General features: G+C 49.6%; 1 protein-coding gene across 1 annotated transcript; it reads left to right on the top strand.

Moving 5' to 3' along the window:
• Positions 1 to 517: 517 nt before the first annotated feature.
• On the top strand, positions 518 to 5,348 carry EV420DRAFT_1646814 (uncharacterized protein; the record flags this gene model as incomplete). Its single annotated transcript, XM_060477959.1, has 9 exons — positions 518 to 576; positions 621 to 1,468; positions 1,522 to 1,627; positions 1,702 to 1,955; positions 1,997 to 2,400; positions 3,728 to 3,821; positions 3,903 to 4,624; positions 4,680 to 5,064; positions 5,125 to 5,348. The coding sequence occupies 9 exons, from the start codon at positions 518 to 520 to the stop codon at positions 5,346 to 5,348; spliced, it is 3,096 nt and encodes a 1,031-aa protein (XP_060327106.1).
• Between the last annotated feature and the right edge of the window lie 19,157 nt (positions 5,349 to 24,505).

The raw sequence follows: 24,505 nt of genomic DNA, 5'->3' as shown, positions 1-24,505 counted from the left end.
GTGTCTGTCCTGTCCTTTGGGGTGTTTGCAGTGGTCATTCATGCTCACGAGCCTGTTCCGTATTGACTTCTTGTCGCTGCTCCTCCCTACTGTACTCATTACATATCTGATGCTTCAGTGGAACAACGATCGTATCATGTGGTGTGACCATCTGCACGTCTTCATGATCGTCTTTCCCTAGCACTTCTACTCGCACAGATTGAATCCTCTGGTTGTCTGTGACCTTGTACTCATGCTTCGTGGCACAGGCTGTTCTTATCACCGATCGACATCCTGTTCAGATAACTGTAGCACAAACTGCTCATCTATAGTGCACCCGTGACGATGATGTTCTTCATATTTGGAGATTGACTCCGAGAGTAAGCTGTCATCCTTGGGGAGCTACCTTTGGCCTCTGGTTTTTCTTTTTATCAACACCACTCCTCCCTTTGCTCTCTCTCTTTTCCTTTCTTTTTGGAGGTGCTTCTTACATTGCTCTCGATTAGTTGTTTCTCGTATATCATCCATTGTATTCGATATGTCAGGTATCTGGCTTCGGTCATGTGCTTGCGAACCACAGATTCAGTACGGCCTAGTGTACGTTCAGTCTTCATGCAGCTTTCACTGATATTTTCTTGTAGTTCGGTCTCACGCAGTATACTGGACCTCATGGCCATCATTGATTGTGTAGAAGCAGCATTTCCATTTGCTGATATCATAGAATCTTACAATGACTGGTACGTTCCAACAGCTGTCTCGCCTACATTGTCTGAGCATCTTCTCAAAGGTACACATCCATACTTGAAATACCAAGAGTCCGTTCTCTCTCTCTGTGATGAAGATGGAGAGCAGTTCTACGGTGCCATGCTCGATATCATACGTCATTTCGAATGCATGTATCCTCATGCAGTTGCCTCAGCCATCTCTCTTCCCAGCAGCGTCTCGCTGACAGTTCCTGGTACCCGCTCTCACATACCCGGTGTTCTGCCACTAGAGATATTGGAGCGTATCCTCGCTTTGTGCGGCAAGGCGGAGCGTTTCTCAGCTCGTTCTATCTGTCGTGACTGGTGCTTCGCTGCAAGCTGCTATACCCATCATGCAATCGTGTTCCGCATGAATACAGATTGGCAGTATTGGGTTAACACCCCTCAGGGGAAGAAGGATGCCGAGCTTTACGCATTTGCGGTGGAGTTTGTGGTTCTGCACATCGTGTATAAGTGGCGTTTCCCTTTGTGGGTGCTCAGTGTCTCCTACTTTGACTGGCCCACTATGCCTGGACCCATCTTCTACCGTGCCTTCCCCAATGTTCGAACTGTGGTGTTCCACGGGAAATCGTGTCGTCTTCGAAACTATCCTGTCTTACATTTTCCTCAGGTTCTACTGCCTTCCATTGAATCGCTGCGTATAGTGCGATGTTCCCTTCGGAGACATAGCGTGGAGTACATGCTGACCATGTGCCGTAACATCCTGATCCATCTCCTTGCACTCTGTATATTATGGACATGTGGTACAGGGTTATAGGCATTATTTTGTGCACATCAGTTGATCAGTCTTCAGTTCAGGTTGCACCGGTCACCCGTTCATTTGATCTTGAGGATGCATGTGACTGGTTGTCACTAACATGGAATTGTCCTGACTTCCCCCACCGGTGTGCTGGAGATCGCTTGTCCCACCCTCTGGCGGCTCACCTTGCATTTTCCTGAAGATCCAATACCAATCAAGTCCACAGCTACCTGATTTTCGTGGCACTCCTCCCCTCTTGCTTCAGCTGTTTCCTGATCCTCCTCCTGCTACGAATCGATATTTCCTGTGGGACGACAAGGTCTTCCCGGTTTGCCTCTGCATGTCATCTGTTGGTGACCTTGAAATATGCTTAACGCCAAACCTGGTCTACATGCTCCCTCGCATCATCCGCCACACCGGCGACACCTTGTCCATGCTGAGATTGACGTTCCATGAGTTTATTCCTTTGCTGTGTCAGATGCGGTTGTGCCAATTGCTCACACGTGATGTATAGCATCTGTCAAGCGTGCACGCAATACGTACTCCTTTTGTCTCGCCGGCTTCACCATGCTCACTCAGCTGCACGTCGAAGTCAATGTCCAGGATCTTAGTCATGTTTTGCTCTGCTGCGCATCATGGTCGTCTTTGGCGCGTGGTTCTGCTGAGTCTGCATTCCACGTTGTGCTCCTTCATACATCCGGATTAGCTGTCCAGATAGAGCAGGTGAGGCAATCGGGTTCATTTCCGTCTGTTTTATGCGCAATGGATGTGAATATGCTTCGTCCCCTCAAAGGTCTTTTTCAGCTGTCGATCCGGTCTCCGTTTCCATATTCCGATATGGGACCGCTGGAACGTAGTGTCGATGGGATCCTGGAAGATCTTAATACGTCCAGTCAGATTTACGCTGAGATCGGAGAGGTACATTGGTCATGCTAAACTCCAGTGTACGTTACTTGCTTCCTCGACTGCACCGTTATGCATAGTGTAGAGGCTCATATATTAGCTGATTCTTGGTCTGAATTATATACTATGTTTTGCGTGTGGTTTGGGCATATACGCCATTTGTATGTTAAGTGTTATTTGTTCCAATGTGTGTCTGTTTCTTATCCCGTTTATATCCTCCTGTCGACCCACTCGATCAATCCTAGCGAGTAAGGACGTGTACGTGATCCTTTCACCCCTGATTATATCTGACCTGATCCAGTATCGACGGGGCTGGGGGAGCGGAGTTCGAATGTTATTGACTGCCATCTCATCTTTACCTTGTGTTTTTTATGTATCTGCCATAGAGTACGTGGTCCTGTTATCCCCCAGGAACATTTCCCTGTAGAGTCTTCATATAATATATCCTGCTGTGCTTCTCCGTACACTGATATCTGTTAAGGTTAAGCATATCCTGACATGTGCACGTGTTGACACGCATTGATGTCAGTGATTGCCATATGAAAATGGCCTCTTACGTGGTTACCTTCAGCTCTCTACATCCTATATAGGTGTATCGCCCATGGCTTCTTTTCTATGTCCTGTGAATCTGACGTGTCATCTTTCATTATGATTGTCTCCTGCCTGTTATCATCGTATGGTGCGTAATTCCTGAGGATCCATGAACTTGCATGTGTACCGTCATCGTATGATCCTGGCACGCAGTGGAGTTGTCTGATATGGGCTCCTCGTTCTCTCTTCAGTTGGCCACATGATATCGATTCGACCACTATAGTTGTTCCTTGATCTAGCCTTTCTCAGCTTACGCGTCCTGTTGTGTGATCTGCTCCTTTCAAGTGATCTTCGCCCAGAGTCCATATGTGCTTCCCATTTTGAATTCGATTTATCCTGGATAATTCGCTTGCATTTCACTTCAATTGTATTTATCCTTTGGGTATGCTACGTGCTTTCAACCCGGTGCATGGGTATCAGATACCAATACAACTTCCTTTTACTTTTCGTATTTGAATCGGGTCACTTGTTTTCCCATTTCCCTTCAGCCTTCCCTTTATTGTCTTTAATAGGATACTTCAGCCATATCCTGTTGTGCCGCCACCCTTCTTGACTATTCCTCACCGTCTTATATTCAGTGTCAGGACGATTCTTGGTCCCATTCATTTGCACGTCTCATCCTCTCCCCTTTCTTACCCTATCATGTATCTCCCTCCTGAGAGGTATATCTATGCATCCGACGAACCTGTTAGTATATATCATCATTTGTCTATCCACTTATCTTTAAAAAATTCTCACTTTCACCTCAAAGTTTACTGTCGACAAGGTGTGGGACTTACTCGATCTCATCGACTCTGTCGAGATGGATCACAGTCTTTCTGATCTCGTCGATTCTTATAAGGATGGTTGGTGCTATGCAAACTGTCTGTCCTATTCATCGACTTATGTGCCCTCACCCTTCGTTTTTTTTTTCCTGTTATTTCTAGGTTCTCATCCGTATTTTCGATTCCAAGCATCTATGATTGATTTAGTCTCTAACGGCGGCAACATTCTCTACTCTTCTCTTCTCCAGTACCTACTCGATTTTGAGAGCGCTCACCCTGCAGTGGCTGCTGTCAAGTCCAATCTCTCTGCACGCAATTCCGTACTTGTCACTTCGACATCCAAGTTCATCCCTTCTCATTTCCCCCCTGAACTTCTGGATCGTATATTCTGTTATGTCCCAAAAGCGCAGCTGTTCATCGCTCATGCTGTTTCGCAGGCCTGGTGCTTTGCAGCTAGCCAGTATACCCATTCCAAGATCGTCTTTCATCTTCGTCCTAATTGGCAGCATTTCCTTGCACCTGACGATGAGCACAAGCATGAAGCCGAGGCTTATGCACTCGTGTATCAGCTGGCTCTCATCTGTGTGTCAATGCATTGGAATTTCTCTGTATGGGTCGATACATTGGTGTCTGAGAATTGGGCTGAGATACGTGTTCCCTTCTTTTTTCGGGCCCTGAAGAATGTTCACATGGTCGCTATATGTGGTTTGTCCACCACAGTGAAACACTACCCCTCGATTCCTTCTTCATATATTCTCCCTGAATCTGTTCAGTCTCTCCATTTGTTCCAGTGTTCTCTGCATAGACACAGCCTGGAAAGCCTTATCTCTCTCTGCTCTGATCTCACCTTCCTTGGTGTCATTGGTGTGCATTATGGACATGTGGTATGTCTCATATCGTGCTCTCACTTATTTTTGGAGTCATGACTTTCTCTCTAAGGTTGTGAGAGCTACTACACTGCCTCATGTGGCATGGTGGTGCGTTGAGAGTGGGATCACTACCTATCTATGCGATGTGGTCAATAACCCACCTCCTCCTATGATCAAAACTTTACGTATCAATTTTCTGGATGATCTACCCCGTGTACTGTCCACTGCAACTGACCTATACGGTATGCCTCCCCTGCTGAATCAGCTGTTCACACCAGTGGGGAAGGTATCCTGCATTGAAGCGTTTCTTGAAGGTGTCGAGGTCTATCCAGTTAGACTCCGTTTCGGTGCTCTGGAGTCTCTGGATATCAGAATGTCTCGACGCGTCAGTTATGTCCTCCCTCAGATTGCAGAAAGTGTAGGAGCTAGTCTTACCGGACTTCATCTGTTTTTTCGTATGTCGTTATTGATCGTCGTTGATCTCATGTGATCTGACCGTATCTCTGTTATTGCAGCACCCGGTACAAGGTTTAGCCGAATTCATGCTTTCACTTTAGAAGGGTTCCTGTGTCTGTGTAAACTGGAGGCATCCGTTTCCCTCCAGGATTTGTTGGCGCTTCTCCATATGTGCATGACGTGGTCTGCTCTTGACCTGCAGCAACACTGTGTCCGTGTTTCAGCTGTATGTCCTCATGGGACACAATCGTCTCAAGAACCTGGATGCCCTTCAGATTTCTGATGCGATAGTTTCCTCCGTTGTGCACCAGGGATGCCAACTCCTACCGTTCTCTCAAAGGTGAACTGAGATGCACCTTGGTCTTTCCTCGACAGAGCATTCACAATGCGGTTTCCGAGCACACCTTTGAGAAGGTATTACAGATCGTCAGGACATCTGATGAGGTTGATGCTTCTATCCCCACTGTAAACTCTATCATACGTTGTGACTTCTTCATCACACTGCTTGAACAAGGCATGTGATCCATCTGTAGTCAATATATCGTTGCACATGTAGTCAGTTGCCATACGAGGTAATACAGTCACCATTTCTTGCGTTGTATCTGTGCGCCTGTTAGCGACTGATTACACAAACAAGATCAAACAACTGAGCGTGACTCGCACTTCGGTCAGGCACTCTATGTTGTCCACAGGTTTGCGTGCAGGGAGCTATCGCTTAGCGATTTGAGATTGAGTTCAGACTAAGTTATCGGGTGAATAAACTTTAGTTCGAGACTGAGGTTTAAGACCTGCAGTCGAGCTACTTAAATACAATTCGGGTCATGCTAAATATAGTACTACAGTCTGTAACGGTGCATTAAGCACGCGGTGTGAGCATGGCTTGGTGCGATCAGAGTCGGAGGATTAGCATAACGAGATTACGATGAGGTCGATAAGATAGGATAAGCAGCGAAATCGTAATATTACCCCCCTGTTAAGGCAGTCGTCCCGACTGCAATGTGATTTTGTCTTGGTAGGTAGGTGCCTTTTAGGGTGTCTGGATTTGGCCTAATGAGGTATTTTGATATCGCCTGTACTAGGGGATGGTCGACCTCTGATTCCGTTACTGACTCAGTTTCAGACCAAGAGTCAGTTTCGTCTTCGTCTTCCCACCAATCGGCAGGGGGTCGAGTAATGAAAGAGACTTGTTCAAAGTCCTCAATGGCTTCCCTGGCGTTATCTAGCTCTTGTTCATCTACCCAGGAGTTTTCTTCTCGAGGATAACCCTTCCACTTTATGAGATATTCGGTTTTGGTGTGACGTTTGTGCCCCCGTCCTACTGTGCGTTCCCGTCTGTCCACGACTTCTTCCACCTCATATTGTTCTTGTCCGTCTACGAGGTCAGGAGGTGGTGCCGTGGGTTGTATTTGGATTGGGAACTCCGGCGGTTGATACGGGGTGAGTAATACTTCATTGAACCGATCATGGATTTTCCAGGATGCAGGGAGTTTGAGCTTGTAGGCAGATGCGCCGTGTTTGGACAATACCTCGAAGGGTCCTACTCGCTTGTCTCCCAGCTTCTTCATTGGTCGAGGAAGGTGTAAATTGGTTGAGTCCAACCAAACCTTATCTCCTGGTTGGTACTCTATAGCTGCCTGTTGGTGTTTGTCATATTGCCGTTTCATGGTTTCGGCTGCCTTCTCTAATGCTTTCGCGGTTTGCTCGTGTACGCGTTGTATGTCTGCTACAAATTCCCTGGCAGCCAGATTTGTCCCTTCTTTGATTGTTAGTGGCGCTAAGTGTGGCTTTTGACCATGATTGATTTCGAAAGGGGAATATCCTGTCGCCGAGTGTTTTCGGTTGTTGTGTTGGAAGGCCGCTAGGGGTAACCAATCACTCCAGTCATTTTGTCGATGATTGATGAAGATGCGAAGGTATTTTTCAATCTCTTGGTTTGCCCTTTCTGTTTGTCCGTCCATTTGAGGATGATACGCGGTTGACGGATTTCCTTGTATATGCAACATTTCGTACAATTCCTTCATGAACTTGGATACGAATTGTGGGCCTCGGTCTGAGATCACCTTTTGAGGCATTCCATGTTTTGCCCATACATGGTCTCTAAGTATGCAGTGAAGAGGCTGGCTGTGGGCACCTGTGGAATAGTGAGCGGGCTAAAAGGCGAACCTCAAAAACCCACACACACACTCACACAACTACACAAACTACAATCACCCTCGTAAGTTCTAGGGGGAGCGATTATTTCTAATGCGATCCAACTATACTTCAATAGCTCGAAGAGTTTCTCCTATTCCTCGCACTCTTAGCGAAGCTAAGCTTTCTCTAATGACTTCCTAAGTCTAGGAACTTTTTACAGGAAGGTCATTCACTGGCGCAACGCAACCTTCAAGGCAGATTTGAGTTATAATACACAAGGGACACTGATCCCAACAGAAACAGAGGCAATACACGCCGAAACTTTAGTGAGCTCGCTAAAAGAACACCACAGGCAAGCACTGACTTAGCCCGCTCGCTACACAACTGTATGTAGGGGTTCTCCAACTAACTCCCGCAGGTTATCTCGACTCAAGAACACTTCAGAAGTGCTCGGAAAACAGATTCAGAAATGGAACTTCGAACAGAACTGACACGGAACAGACTGAAACAGAACAGAACAGAACAGGTCTCAGATTTCCACTTCAACACATTCTCCGAACAGACTTATCACACTTAACAGAACAGAAACAGCATCACTGATTCGTATTCACTCTGACTAAGTTCTCAAAAGTCTTATCAAAAGGGTATCTCGTATTTCTCTGAGTGAGCTCACTAATTCTATGCACAGCTCGAAGTCACAAACTGATCCTTTGTTACAGTACCGCCTTCAATGCGTGCACGGGAACTCGGGGGCTCGAAACTTGGCCTCTACCTACTGTAACCAGTCTACTTATACTACAGGGGAATTAGAATTACAAACGTCGTGCAGTACCCAGACTCCTACATGTGTAGCACGTTGCCACCGCCGCCTTACTGAGCATCCAAGTCGGACTTCCCAGTTTTAGTCTCATTTCTATAGTGAGCTCGCTAAACGTGTGCCAAGAGGTGCTCTCCCGACACCCGTGGGCTCGTTCTCTAGCGACCGACAGGTCTAGGCGCATGGAACTATCAGTTCTGGCATATGTCGTTCAGGCCTTCTTTCTTGGATTCACAGAGGCTTCTCGTAGACACGGCAACAAGTGAGTCTTCGAACAATGGGACTCAGAACAATGGAACACGGGCTCACGGACTTCGGCCGAAGCCCATTGCCCAAGCTCGTGCCGGTGATATCTGTCAGCTCGCTTAAGGATTTCCCTGGATTTTCAGGTACGGCGCGTCACAGTTAGCGAGCGTGCTAAGTGTTCTCGGTGCCAGTGCAATCTTCAAGGTTTTATCTAGCTCCTGCGAGTGTGCTTGTAAGTTAGAGCCTAAGGCATTGGGTATAGGGTTTGGCCTTCTCATCACGCATGCCCGTCAGGTACAGTGCTGTGACTAAGTCCTGGTTAGAATCCCGTTGCTTCTTATGCCATAAGTTATATTCCATATCATTGCACCGTGTAGCATTAGTGTTGACGCGTAGTTTTAGTCTGCTCGCTCACTATTTCTCAGTATGCGTGTAAAACACTCTAGATTGCAAAATTACACGTGTAAATAGGCTGCAGTCGCAACAGCGGGCCCACCCTGCTGATGTTAACTCTGTGGAGCAGGGTATGGGTATGACTTCTTTGGAAAAGCGGTCTATGATCATGAGGATTGCGTTGTACCCATTGGAATCAGGTAGTTCGCCTATCATGTCCACCGTAATGTGTTCCCATGGTCTTGAGGGCACCGCATGAGGGTGTAAGGTGGCTCTCCACTGCTGTGTGCTTGTCTTGGTGCGTTGACAGGCTTCGCAACCCTTGACGTATCTTTCTACGTCATTTTTAAGTTTTGGCCACCAATATTCTCGTTGTACCAATTCCTTGGTTTTTTCGATGCCCGGGTGGCCAGCTGTGATGTGGTCATGATGTATGGCGATTAGTTCCCCTCGTAAGTTTGAATCATGGGGTACGTATAGCCATCCGTCGTAATACATTAACCCGTCCTTTTGGGTTATTCCTCGAGGATGATGGAGGGATGCTTCAATTCCCTTGTCCCATCTGGTTACGTCTCTTATCGCCGTTCGTATCCGCTTGTGTACTTCTTCCTCTCCTGGCATTATTAGGGCCCGGAACTGCTCTGGTTTGAGTACTACCACTTCTTGGTTATCTTCTCCCCCCTGGTCATGGTCCGCTCGTCGGGATAGAAGATCCGCTTTCTTGTTGGCCGTGCCCAGTTTGTGATGGAGGGTGAAGTGATATTCGGCTAACTCAGTTACCCATCGCGCTTGTCTACGATTGAGCTTTTGAGGTTTGCGGAAATACTGCAGGTTTTGATGATCCGTCCATATTTCGAAGTCTTGGGAGGCCCCCATGAGGTAGTGCCTCCAATCTTCTAAGGCTAGCATAATAGCCAGGAGCTCTTTGTCGTATATTTCATAGTTTCGCTCTGTGGTCGTTAGCGCCTTGGACAGGAACGCCACCGGTCTCCACTTTCCTTCTTGTTCTTGTGACAAGACCGCCCCTATGGCTCCCTCACTTGCGTCTGCCTCTATGCGGTACTTCCCCTTACGGGTAGGTATTGCTAGTACCACTTCTTCTGCCAGCTTTCTTTTGATTTCTCTGAACGCGTTTTCCTGCGCTGCTCCCCATGTCCATTCCGTTTTCCCGGTGAGTTGGGTCAAGGGTCGTACGTGTTTACTGTAATCCCGAATGAACCTTTGGTAAAAGTTGGTGAACCCTAGAAACAATTGTAGTTCTCGTTTCTTTGTGGGTTGGGGCCACTCGGTGATTCCTTTGACTTTTACGGGGTCCATGCGTATAGATCCTTGGCTAATGATCACTCCGAGGTATTCGGTTTCTAATACCTCGAATTCGCATTTCTCCGCCTTCAGGAAAAGATTGTTTGCGCGAAGAATGGCTAGTACTTCCCGTACCACAGCCTGATGTCTATCCTTGTCTTTGGTGCAGATTAGGATGTCATCTAGGTATACGGTGACATCCCCATGAGCAATCTTGTTACGGTTTATTCGTTTTTCTTCGTTTTACTCAGCAAGATTACTCATATGCAATCCCTATGGATCATTTCCCACAGTACTATTATTAGCTCACCCACATGTATTTAAGTAGAGCCTCAGCTGGCTTAGAACCCAGCTTCGGCTAAGGTTTAATCTACCTAACATTGAACTCCGTTCTTCGTGACTATCTGTCCCATCGACTTCATACTTTGCCTTTGACTTGCTAGAGTATCTACCACCGAAGTGCGAGTGGTGATCCTAGCACGATCTAAGTCGATTGGAGTTAGTGGCTAACATTTAGCCAAAGCTCGACATACGTTGCCCAGCTTTTGCTGCCCAACTCTTTCAATCATTTATCCAACCCTAATAATCGCTGCAGTCGCCCTTTGGGTACTGCCACCCTTGGTCCAAGACCTGATAACCTCAGTGTTAATCGTGGTAGCGATCACTACCCTCTTGTGTCGGCTCTACATACCGGCCCCCTTACTCGCGGGCTATTTGATAGGACTGTACCTCGAGCCCCTCCGAATCTGAACCTTTTCACCACCTTCTTCCGGCTTGCTTCATTGTTGGCAATCGCATTGCTGACGTTGACGAGCACAACCGAAACCGACGAGATTTCATTGATGACTGATTTCGATTATGAAGCCGACCTCAACCTAATCATCACCCTCCTTACCGCACTCGCAATCCTCGCTATTCAACTTCTATTAAACCATCTGTCATTGCATGGTTAGTCGAAGTCGCCGGACCCTGAAAAGAATAGACGAACGAACGGATGCCCTGGTCCGATACCATTCCCGTCGTCTTCGTAACTTTTATACTCTTTTTCTTGTCCATCTCCTTGTATCAGATACTCCGCTGTTGCCGTCAACAGAGAAGGGTTCGACCACAGCTCCCCTTCCACTATGTACCCAGCGCACCCGCATACCCTCCGCCGGTGATCGACATCCCCGCAGCCTCTCAGCAAACCCTACCGCCCCCTCAACCAGAAGAATCCCTGTATGGAGAGTCCCTCTACGGATTGTCGTGACCCAGCTCGCGATCCTCAGAGTCGAGCACCGACTCCTACAGAAGCGTTACAGACGAGTCAGCTGACTCAGTCGACATCACCGATACCTGGGGCATACTCCTCGACAGAGGAGACTCGCCCCTACCAGGTCTCTTCGACCAGTCTCCAGTCGAAGGTGAGCCAAGCCGTCATGGAGGCAGAAGACAAGGCACCAGGGATCTGGTCGAGAGCGAAGAAGGCTCTGACACCGAGTTCGAAGGGGACGAGCTCACAGAGTTTGAGCGAGTTTGCCTCGAAGACCTCCTCAGCGACCTCTACCCAAACGAGGAGGAAGATGCAACCGATACCGGAGACAACTGGAGCGGGCGTTCCCAAACAAAGTGGACAGACACAGACTGGGGAAGTGGGCGAAGGAGGTATATGGGACGAAAAGAGAATGACTACGACAGCGATTCTGGAGAGCTTGCCCTTGGGGCCTCTGCCGCAACTACCCCCCATTCAGATGGAGCAAGATCTGTTTTTTCTTGGCCACCAAACAGAGGGCCTCCCGTCGGTTGGCATCCCAGCACAAGTTGGGTCTACGCCGATCCAGGGGAAGAAGCTCCTGTGGCCCGAGTCCCGACCCCGCGGAGCGTCCTTGTCCCCATCAGCGAAGAGGCCCCAACGCCCGCTCCCTCCATCTCCAGGGCTGAACCGACGGATCAGCAGCTCTGGTCAGAGTTCCTGGACTACGATTCCGAGAAGCTTGGAGCAATTGCCAGGGCCGGAGACCTCGCCCCCATCACCCCTTTTACACCGTCAGTCGCGACTCGAGCATTCACCGACCCCATCCCTATCCACCAGCGTCCATGGACGCTTCTCTACCACATGCTTGTCGAGTCCCTCGAGTTCACAAGAGATGCCCGGCTCGCCCGAGAAATCCAGGCCAGAATGGACAGAGGAAGAGCAGCGGACTCACGCACTCGCCGCGCCGAAGTCGCTGCCCTCCTTGGGCCAAATGGTTTCTACGACCTCCCCCTCGAGCCCGATGCCACCCGCGCCGAGGTCGAAAACTGACAACGAGCCGCCGCCCTTCGATACTCCGGAAATGCCGAGCAAGCAGGAACCGACCTCGAGGCCCGAAGAAGGGCCTGGCAGGCCTATGAGTCGGAGATCAGGGACCCCGACTCCGACATCGGGCGTTGGCAGAGAAACCAGGAGATCGACAGGCTCGCCAGAGAGAGGACGGAGGCCAAGGATGCTGAGTTGACCGCTGAACAGTTCCCTCGAGGACGAGGTGATGAGGGCGGTTCGAATGATCCTGACGGAGCCGGTAGCCCCCCTGCCCATGATCTTTAGAATCCTCCCATGGCACGGTTTATATGAAATAATGATGGAAGATATAGAGCGGAACTCCCAGTGGCTTCTTATGGAGGCCGGGGAAGATTATCGACACGCGAAACACATGGGGGATGTGTACCTCATGAAGAACATCCTGGAGGTCGAGACGTGGCACCAAGCTGCCATCATATGGAATTTGGTACACCCCGACGATGTCAAACCGGGGTGTGAAGCGTACCGATGGCCACAGCCAATGCCTCATCCGCTTGAGACAGAGGAGTTTTGGGCGGGTGCAGGGCCTGAGGACCCAGACGATACTTGGGATGACCCCGGCGCAGGAACTTCGAAGAAAGGGAAGGAGTCTACCGTGCCGAAACAGCCACTGACACCACCGTCACAGCCCAAATACCCTGAGGGGTATCCCCCACCGGGAGATAACCCCCACTTGCGTTCGCTGTCACGACCCCCTAATGCGCCAGTTCCACCAGTCCCGCCGCCACCTCCGGACCCCATTCCCCCGTGGCAACTAGCACCAGGAGCGGCAAATAACCCCTGGAACGACGTCAAACCAGAGCTGATCACCCAGCCGGAGTATTTCTTCAGGGTTTCCTCGGACATCACGCGGTTCCTCCATCACTGCGAAGTATACTTCCAAGTATTCCCCATGTATTATACCATGAACGACGAGGGTCAAAACCCTTACCGCATAACGTTTGCACAAGGCTATCTGCGGGGTGAAGCGCAACAGTGGTGGGTAGACCAATACTATCAGTACCGAGACCCACAGGGGCACTGGAGGTTCCCTATGTGGCAGGAGTTTTCACATGATCTGACGGTTCAATTCCGAGAAGTCGCGGAGCTTACGATATGGAAGACGGAGTGGAAGAAGGTCCGACAATCTGACTTCAAGTCCGCGGTCGAATTCTTCACGAAGTTTGAGTGGCTGGCTCACAAGTGCGAAGAGTTCGGAGACGAGAAGCAGATGTTCAAGACTGTCGAAGCGGCAATAAGGCCGACGGTGCGGAGAACGGTTATGCATGGGGACAACGAGTGCCCCACAACCTACGCACAGTGGAAGGCATGAGTCCTAAGGATCGACGCCAATTACTGATACGACGTCGCCCAAGGACTGGGCAGTAAGACCTTCCCGAATCAAGGCGGTTCAGGTCGAGGCAATCAAAACCAATCGAAGGGAAGTGGGTCAGGTGGCGACAAAAAGGATGCCACGGGGACGACCTATAGGGGTGCTGGGCAGCCGATGGAGATCGACAAGTTACGGTCCGACAAGCGGTGCTTCAAGTGCGGAAATACCGGGTGGAGCCGGGACCATAAATGTCCAACGGACAAATCCAAGTGGCTTCCCATCAAACTCCCACCGCGCAAAAAGCCTAACGTCCAACGCCTCCGCCAGTTGCTCGCTGAAGCCGAGAAGGAAGAAAATGGGAAGGACACAAAGATCGAGGAGGTCAAGGAGGAGAAGTCGTCAAAAGACGAGCCGGCATCGAAATAAGTGATTCGACAGCGTCGGCCAAGGACTTGGTTTCTTCTGGTGCGCGCTCATGTACTACTAGTCGGACTTATACTATGTATGTAGGTACCCCGTATGAACAATATACAAACTTTTTCGCCGCGTTACCAGTTGAAGAAATTAAGGATGAAGAATCGCAGGATTCCAATGGCGTAGGAGGGGATTTCCGCTGTTCGACGCAGTCTGCGTCGAGCAATGAACCCTTAGGGGCTGGTCCACCTCTGACACCCCCGCCTGACTGAACGGGGAAAGTTCTGGAGAACCCAGTGAGCGCCTCAGGTCAGGACAAGATGGACGCCAGACGTGGTGGTCGTCGCCCCGGCAGGGAGAATCGGCTGACGACTCCGATGGACGGGCCTTCCCTTCAGGTTGTTCCTCCCGTCAGTGGTGGGAAAGCAGCTGAGGCTGGGAACCCAGGGGACCACCTACATTTAGTAGTGGCCTCATCCGCAAACGATGCTGACCCCCTGGGGGAGCCAATATGTGTGCGCCTGCCTAGAGCTTCCGAGAGTACCGCCGGTGTTAGGAATGAGGATAAGTATCGGATCACCGTAGAGGTTACAACGCCGAGCACAAGCGCCCTTGGCCAGGGTCAAACACGGGGCAGCGAGCCCTCCTCTACCAACTCGACGGAAGGTGACCAAATGCCACCGAGGGGCCTTACCGACCGGCCCGGTGACCAACTGCCACCTTGAGGCAAGAAGCCCTCCGTTTCGTTGGAAGAAGTCGAAGACGAAGAAGCCTACCTGCGGTCCGACATTCCGACTATTCCACAAAAGGGGAAGTCTCCCGTGACCCCTGAACCCAAATTAGCGCCCGAAGCAAAACGCGCGATCATTGACATGTACTATGAACCGTTTGGCACCCATTGGACGCATTGGGCATTACGGCTTGCGCGAGACGAAGCCGCTGCTTTCGCCACCTTAAAGCGATGGGTCCACCCTAAAAGGGCCCAAGAAGTGACTCGCGAGCTATGGGATTTGCTGAAGGAACAAACCGAGACGGCGAGGGAGTACCGAGAGAGATGGGAGTGGATGGAGGATTTAAAAAAGCCCCCCATGTACATACGGGGATGGAAAGGATGTAACGTGTCGATAAACGTGCAATTAGAAACCCTGGACACCCACGAGACACATGTCGTAAAAGCTCTCGTGGACAGCGGGGCCACCGGCAGTTCCATAGACCGCGCCTGGGCTCGAGATCACGCCCTCAACCTCAAGAAGGCGGCCCGACCTGTTCTGGTTTACAATGCCGATGGCACCAGAAACAAGGGGGGTGATATCACCAAGTATGCCGAAGTCCGATTACGAATCGGAGACCACATGGAGAGGATCGAACTAGCCGTGGTCGACTTAGGCACAATGCCCCTTTTCCTTGGGCATGATTGGTTGCAAAGACACAATCCACTTATTGATTGGGACACTGGGTCGGTTACTCTGGCCCGTTGTGCGTGCCGAAAAATCCCCTTTTCCCTTCCCGACACCGACCCTACCTCCCGATGGGACAAGTATGAGGAAGGAGACACCATCTTGGTCATAGACTTCGAAGAAGCCTTTCATGTACGGGCCATGGGAACCAAGGCAAACAAATTAGCCGCCCAGGCCAACGCCAAAAAGACAGTCAAGTCGTTTGAGGAAATAGTACCGGAGGAGTATCGGGAGTTCCAGGACGTTTTCGCTAAGGAAAACTTTGACGAGTTACCTCTGCGCAAACCCTGGGACCATGCCATCGAATTAATCCCCAACGCCAATGCCAATTTGGACTGCAAAGTTTACCCTCTTAACCCAACCGAACAGGAGGAGTTAGACAAGTTCCTCGATGAGAACCTCTCCACGGGTTGTATTCAAGCGTCGAAGTCCCCTATGGCATCCCCATTCTTTTTTGTTAAAAAGAAGGACAGGAAACTCCGCCCGGTCCAGGACTACAGGAAGCTCAACGAGATGACCATCAAAAACAGGTATCCGTTGCCGCTCATCGGAGAACTCATGGACCGGTTAAAAAGGGCGAAGTACTTCACCAAGTTGGATGTACGGTGGGGGTACAATAACGTCAGGATTAAACAAGGGGATGAATGGAAGGCCGCATTTCGAACTAATCGAGGGCTCTACGAACCACTGGTGATGTTCTTCGGACTCACCAACTCCCCGGCGACTTTCCAGTGGATGATGAATGACATCTTTAAGGATCTCATCTCCGCTGGAGAAGTATCCGTATATCTTGATGACATTCTCATCGCCTCAAAGACCAAGGAGGATCATAGACGAATTGTGCAAAAAGTGCTGAAGATCCTTCGAGACAACAACCTGTTCCTCAAAGCCGAAAAGTGCAAATTCGAGGTGGAAGAGACCGAATACTTAGGGGTACTCATCAGTGAAGGGAAGGTTCGAATGGACCCGGTGAAGATCGCAGGTCTTCTGGACTGGCCCGTCCCGCTCAAAAAGCAAGAGTTACAATCATTTTTGGGTTTCTGCAATTTCTACCGACGATTCATTCAGGATTACAGCAAACACGTCAAACCTTTAACCTCGTTGACTGGGAAAGTAGAGTGGAAATGGGGGGAAGCCCAACAGAAGGCATTTGAGAAGTTAAAAGAGCTCTTCCGTGAGGACATGGTGTTGGCTATACCCCTAGATGAGGGGAAATTCCGAGTAGAAGCTGACTCTAGTGAAGGGGCGGTCGGGGCGGTACTCTCCCAATGGCAGGATGGAAAATGGCGACCGGTGGCTTTCCTCTCTAAAGCCTTATCTGTGACGGAGCGCAATTATGAAATTTATGACAAGGAACTTCTTGCCATCATGATTGCACTAGAGGAATGGCGCCAATACCTCATGGGTGCGAGGGAAGACTTTGAGATTTGGACAGACCACTCCAATCTCCAGTACTTCCGCAAACCCCAAAAGCTCAATTGACGACAGGCTCGATGGGTAACCGAACTGGCGGAATACCAGTTCACCCTGCATCATAAACCGGGAGCCCAGAACCGCAAAGCGGACTTGCTATCTAGGAGAGCGGACCACAGCCAGGGGAAGGAAGACAACAAAGATGTGACGGTCCTAAAACCTGAACATTTTCGAGCCCTGGTCATGCCCACCGAGGAAGAGCTGCACGAAAAGATAAAACTAGCCACCCACGACCCCCGCAAGTGGGACCGAGGCATCTCCGACTCCCTAAATCACGAAAAAGGGGTCTCGCAAAATCGTGACCTACTATGGTATGATGGGTGGATCTACGTTCCAATGGATCGACGCCTACGGGGAGAGATTATCACTTTGTGGCATGACCACATAACTGCCGGACATCCTGGCATAGAAAAGACCAAGGAACTTATTCTGCAGGATTATTGGTGGCCCCAAATACGCCGGGAAGTGGAGGCCTATGTTAAAGGGTGCGAAGTATGTCAATGAACTAAGGCCGACCGCCGACCCAAGAAGGCACCTCTTCACCCTAATGAGATACCCAATCGACCCTGGACCCACATTTCCGTCGACATGATCACTAAACTCCCCGACTCCAAAGGGTTTGACTCCATCTTGGTCATCGTTGACCGATTCTCGAAAACGATCATTCCGATCGCCTGCACCGAAGAACTCACATCTCTCGGATTTGCCAAAGTCCTTCGAGATCACGTCTACGTACCCTACGGGGTAATGCCGGAGAAGGTCATTTCGGACAGGGGGGCAATCTTCGTGTCCAAATTCATGAAGGAATTCTATGCCCTTATCCAGGTCACAGGAAATCCCTCTACTGCATACCACCCTCAGACAGACGGACAAACCGAACGGGTCAACCAGGAGATTGAGAAATACCTCAAAATGTTCGTAAATTACCGGCAAGATGATTGGAGTGATTGGTTGCCGTTGGCCGCTTTTACTCACAATAATCGAACACACTCTGCCACGGGTTACTCTCCCTACAAAGTGGTCTTTGGACGTGACGGGCAAGTTATTAAAACAGCCCGGCATCCCGATATCGTACCCGCTGCGTCAAAATTGGTCCAAGGAATCAAAGAGGTACAGGAAAAGGCGAAAGAGTCACTAGAACAGGCAGCCGAATCAATGAAAAGGGCCTACGACAAACATAAGGACAAAGCCGTGGAATACCAAGTTGGCGATAAGGTGTGGTTGGATGCTACCAACTTAAACCTTCCCCGACCCACCAAAAAACTTGGAGACCGACGCGTAGGCCCCTTTGCTGTTGTCGCCAAGAAGGGCGCCTCCACCTATGAACTCAAGCTTCCCATGGGCTGGAAGATTCATAATCGGTTCAATGAATCACTGTTGACGCCTTACCACGCTCCCGAGTTCCCAAATCAGCCTCGTCCGGAGAGACCGCCTCCCGAACTGATCGAGGATGAGGAGGAGTATGAGATTGAGGAGATTGTAAGTCAACGTGACAAAGTCGTCGGAAGGGGTCGAACCCGCTGAACCATTACTGAATATTTAGTAAAGTGGAAGGGATACCCGGCTGAAGAAAACTCCTGGGTAAAGCGTTCTAATATGGCCAACGCGGAGGAGCTTGTCAATGACTATGAGGCCCGTATTCAGAAGGTCGTCTGGACAGTAAATGACGAGGGAAAGACAGTCGGGATCGACGATAAAATACCTCGCAACCTTCCGATCGAGTATCACGATCCAGACACCCCCTGTATCACCGACATAATCACCATTCCCTCGTCTCAATGTTCCGCAGTTGCTCACTCAGAAGAAATCGATGGAATAGTCCAAGACATCCCCATCAATTGGCACCCCGCTTTTAATCCCGAGTTAGAAAGAGACTTCGTCGAGGGAAAATGGCCAAAAGTAACGACAGACGAGGCAGAAGGGACACCGATCGTCGACACAGGAGATTCAGAGGACGAAGAGGTGAACCTTCAAAATCTCCAACGCATTCATGAAAACTGGGGCGTAGACGAAAGCGACCAGGATTCTGGAGACGATGATGTACCATCATTCTACTCCGAATCTAAGGATTCATCTTCCGACGACGAAGAGTGGGAGTCTGATGACTCATTCGGGACGAACGAGTCTTAGGGAGGGGGTAATGTTATGGTTTATTCATTTTTCTTCGTTTTACTCAGCAAGATTACTCATATGCAATCCCTATGGATCATTTCCCACAGTACTATTATTAGCTCACCCACATGTATTTAAGTAGAGCCTCAGCTGGCTTAGAACCCAGCTTCGGCTAAGGTTTAATCTACCTAACATTGAACTCCGTTCTTCGTGACTATCTGTCCCATCGACTTCATACTTTGCCTTTGACTTGCTAGAGTATCTACCACCGAAGTGCGAGTGGTGATCCTAGCACGATCTAAGTCGATTGGAGTTAGTGGCTAACAAATCTGCTCCTTGAACAGGTCATTCATCATCCATTGAAAGGTTGCCGGGGAATTGGTGAGTCCGAAAAACATCACCATGGGTTCGAATAGTCCTCGGTTCGTCTGAAAAGCTGCCTTCCATTCATCCCCTTTCTTTATTTGCACATTGTTATACCCCCACCTTATGTCTAGCTTGGTGAAGTATTTGGCGTCCTTTAGTTGATCCATTAGTTCCCTGATAAGGGGAAGAGGATACCGGTTTTTGATCGTCATTTCGTTCAACTTTCGGTAATCCTGTACTGGTCGGAGTTTCCCATCTTTCTTTTTAACGAAGAAGAAGGGGGAAGCCATCGGGGACTTAGAGGGTCGAATTCTTCCTGATTCTAGGTTTTCATCTAGGAATTTGTCCAATTCCTCTTGCTCAGTCGGGTTGAGGGGGTAGACTTTACAGTCTAAGCTGGTGTGGGCGTTGGGAATAAGTTCAATTGCATGGTCCCAGGGTTTATGGGGTGGTAGTTCGTCAAAGTTTTCTTTTGCGAACACATCCTGAAAGTCCCGGTACACTTCCGGAACTATTTCTTTGAATGTTTTCGCTTCCTTGGCTTGGTTGGCTTTGGCGGCTAACTCATTGGCTTTGCTTCCCATGGCTCGAACGTGAAATGCTTCTTCGAAGTCCACGATAAGTATGGTGTCCCCTTCCTCCACTTCCGTCCCCCAGTTCTGCTCTGGATCTTCGTTGGGCAATAGGAATGGTATTTTGTGGCATGAACATTGCACTAAAGATACGGCCCCGGTCTTCCAGTCAATGATTGGATTGTGTCATTTAAGCCAGTCATGGCCTAGGAACATTGGAACATTTCCCAGGTCAACAACAGCGAGGTCTAGTTTTTTGTGGTGATCTCCGATGGTCATTCAGAGTTCCACTACTTCTGTTATGTCTCCTCCTTTGTTGCGACTACCGTCCGCATTGTAGACAGCCTGGGCTTTGGCTAATTTTATGGTGTTAAGTTGGTGTTCCCGTACAAAGGATTGGTTTATACAGCTGCCGGTACACCCGCTGTCCACTAGGGCATCTACGGCTCATGTTTGACTGGTATCCAGGGTCTCGAGTTGTACTCGGATATTGACGCTTCTTCCTCTTCCCCCTCGGATGTACTGCGGTGGTACGCGCAGGTCCTCCATGTTTTGCAGGCATTGTTCTCGTTGTTTGTAGGTTTCCTGGGGAGATCCGATGAGATCTAGGACCAGATCTTCGTCCACTTCTATTAGTTGCCTCGGGTGTACCCACATGCGAAGGGTAGCGAGTTTTCCTTCCATAGTCCTTTCCTGCCTCATTTTTTGCCTCACCCATTCTGCGCTGTGGGGTTTAAGCCACCCTTTGTCCCATTTGTCTTCATAGTACTCTTCTTCCAGTTCAGTCACCTCGTAGTCTTCAGGGTACTCCTCGGTGTGAATCACTGGGTCTTCCCCCTTTTTGCATTTTTTGAGGCTTTGCTGGTAGCTGTAGTCGTCTTCCTCATCGGGTACTTCTTCAATGGAAACGATATTTTTATTGGAAGTAGAAGGTGCACATAATGGTCCCACCGACCCGCCCACCGAGGAACACGAGCCCTCAGTGCCATTATGTGTTAGCGTAGAGGGGGGAAGATGCACCTTGGGGATGGAATGGATGGGGTCCCCGTTCGTCTGGACTGTTCTTTGCAGGGCAGCGGTTTTGTTGTTGGGGATTCGCGTTCCCTCTTGCAGCTCCGTTCCTCGCTGAGGGCAGCCGGTCACTCGTGTCTGGCACGTACATTCCGCCCCCGAGTGGGGTTCTTCACTGCTCGCTATGGGCTCGGCCGCTCTTCCTTCGTTCCCCACGCCATCATCTGCCCTCGACGGAGTGAGGTTGATCCCGAGTATCCCACCGCCTTGCACCGTGTCAACGGTTTGCATTGTTTTACCAACGCTGGTGGCCAAGGAGCTTGAGTGGGGTTCTTCTTCTAGCACGGTGGAAATCCCCTGTACACCGTCCTTCTTATGCGACTTGTTAATTTCATTTTGTGAATGTGTGAAAACTGTGACATTGCTCAGAGATACTACAAGCGATTTGTTAGTCCGACCTGCGGGTTTCGAGAATGCACCACCAAATGAAATTAAGTCCTTAGCCGACACGCATTTGTCGCTTATGCTGCCGGCTCGTCTTTTACCTCCTCGATCTTCGACGTCTCGGCTTCTTCGTCTCTTAACACCTGCTGATACATGGCTCGAACCTCTGCGTGGGAGAACTTGGGCTGGTGTTTGACGAGCCAAGTGCTTTCGTCCTTCGGGCACTTGTTGTCCTGCTTTCGATGTCCCTTGTGGCCGCAGCGGAAACAGCGGCCTTCCTTTCGTAGGCAGTCTATTTCCATCGGTTGCCCCTGTCCTCCGTATGTAGTTCCCGTTCCCGTCGTCTTATCTCCCTGGGAATTCCCGGAACTTCCAGCTTTTCCCTTGTTCTGCGGCCCTGAACTGCTCAGGCTTTTTCCCACATCTTCCGCTAGTCCGACTCGGTAGTTGTAGTCCATTTGTTCCACCCTGAACTTCCATTCTGCGTATGTGCAGGGTAGGGCAGTGCCCGTGGCGTGTATGGCAGTTTTCACATTTTTCTGGATCACGGGTTTGAGGATCTCAATCATGTATTCCTCATTATGCCGCTTCCTGGATTCTTTTGCCAACCGTTCGAAGTCCCGGAAGAAGTCCTTTGCCGATTTGTACGTGTTTTGGCGCAGGCGTTTGAACTCCTGTAGCTTGAGTTCTACCTCTGCGTCGGTTCGGAACTGGTCTTCGATGATTTGTTTGAATATGTGATATGCCGGGTATCGCAGATGGTTGCAGGTCGGGTCATAGTATTCGTCCCTGGCGTGATTCCACCAGTGTAGGGCCTTTCCTGTGAATTGGAACGTGCAAAACATGACCCTGTTTGGGCTTTGTCCGTGTGTGTTCATAGTGAATTGCTGTGGGAACACTGCAAAGTAGTCTTCGCATTGGTTGAAGAACCTATCCATGTCGTTCAAGTCCCCTTTGAACTTTTCCGGGGGCTCAGCTAGTTGCGGCTTTACTTGTCCCCATGGATTAGTGTTGGCCATTCCAACTAGGAATGGGGGTGGTGTAGTCGGTGGTTGTACGGGGTCGGCAGGAATGGGAATTGCCGCGGGTCGTGGTAACGACCTTAGTGCTGGGTTATGGTGCGGGGATAACGGTCCTGTAGGTATGGGTGCTGGTGCTGCGGGAATGGGTGCCGCTGCTGCCCCTCCGCTTTGTGGCATTCCTGCTGCAGTGAAGAGCCTGCTCGGATCCACGTACCCGGTTCTTCTGAGAATGCTTAGGTGGCTGAGATCCACCATTTCTCCGCTGTCTTCCGAGGGTTCAGGTACTGCATACCGTTCCCCTGGTTCCGTTGAAGAGGCTGGCTGTGGGCACCTGTGGAATAGTGAGCGGGCTAAAAGGTGAACCTCAAAAACCCACACACACACTCACACAACTACACAAACTACAATCACCCTCGTAAGTTCTAGGGGGAGCGATTATTTCTAATGCGATCCAACTATACTTCAATATCTCGAAGAGTTCCTCTTATTCTCAGCGCTCTTAGCGAAGCTAAGCTTTCTCTAATGACTTCCTAAGTCTAGGAACTTTTTACAGGAAGGTCATTCACTGGCGCAACGCAACCTTCAAGGCAGATTTGAATTATAATACACAAGGGACACTGATCCCAACAGAAACAGAGGCAATACACGCCGAAACTTTAGTGAGCTCGCTAAAAGAACACCACAGGCAAGCACTGACTTAGCCCGCTCGCTACACAACTGTATGTAGGGGTTCTCCAACTAACTCCCACAGGTTATCTCGACTCAAGAACACTTCAGAAGTGCTTGGAAAACAGATTCAGAAACGGAACTTCGAACAGAACTGACACGGAACAGACTGAAACAGAACAGAACAGAACAGAACAGAACAGATCTCAGATTTCCACTTCAACACATTCTCCGAACAGACTTATCACACTTAACAGAACAGAAACAGCATCACTGATTCGTATTCACTCTGACTAAGTTCTCAAAAGTCTTATCAAAAGGGTATCTCATATTTCTCTGAGTGAGCTCGCTAATTCTACACACAGCTCGAAGTCACAAACTGATCCTTTGTTACAGTACCGCCTTCAACGCATGTACGGGAACTCGGGGGCTCGAAACTTGGCCTCTACCTACTGTAATGTTACGATTTATTCTTTTCTTTTTCTTTTCCTTTTCTTTTCTTACGTATTCACGCTTATGCTATGCTGCGATTTCGATCGGACGTTGCTGCGGCACTATCTTTAGCCTACGCAACGTGTATTTAAGTAGAGCCTCAGCTGGTCTAAACCCCAGCTTCGGCTAAGGTTTATTCTACCTAACATCGAACTCCGTTCTTCGTGACTAAGTGTCCATCGACTTGCGTCGCCTTTGACTTGCTGAGTGTCGTCTACCGAAGTGCGAGTAGCGACCTTAGTACGATCTAAGTCGATTAGAGTTAGTGGCTAACATTTAGCCGAAGCTCGATCTACGTTGCTCAGCGTCACTTCCGAGAAAGAGCGCTGCCCAACTTCTTTCCGAGAAATTACCCCGCTTGACCAGAGAGGTCATCGCCTACGTTCGTGTGGACAACCCAGTGCTTGTCAACGTACAGCGAGTGGACCAACGGAAAAGCACTCACTTTCAACAATTCATCCGATACATTACTTCGTCGCGCTAGCCCTGTGGCTAATCCCCGCTCGGCTACTGCTCCTGTTGTTAGTAGCGGATCTGATTGCCAGAATTATCCTTCTCAACGATTTACTCCTCGCAGTCTTCTTGACTGTATACTTAACCTTCCTTCTAATCGGACTCGGAATATCGGCAGTGTTGCTAGCAAGTCTGCTAGTCGCCCTGTACACATTATATCCCCGTCTCGTTTAGGAACCACGTATCCCAACACGAAACCCTTCATCCTCGCCCTTCAGCTCGCCTCTATTTTAACGGTTCTGCTGTTAATAGTAACGAGCACTCCTTCCGACGATACCTGCGAAATCCAGTTAATGAACGGCTCAAATTACGAGACCGACCTTAGCCTGATTATCGCGCTCCTCATCGTTCTCACCATCCTTGCGGTATACCAGC

The sequence above is a fragment of the Desarmillaria tabescens genome, assembly GCF_030435595.1.
Source record: "Desarmillaria tabescens strain CCBAS 213 chromosome Unknown EV420scaffold_37, whole genome shotgun sequence".
In the NCBI taxonomy this organism is placed as follows: Eukaryota; Fungi; Basidiomycota; class Agaricomycetes; order Agaricales; family Physalacriaceae; genus Desarmillaria; species Desarmillaria tabescens.
Note: the sequence above shows the minus strand (reverse complement) of the source record. Positions and strands in the feature narration are given on the sequence as shown.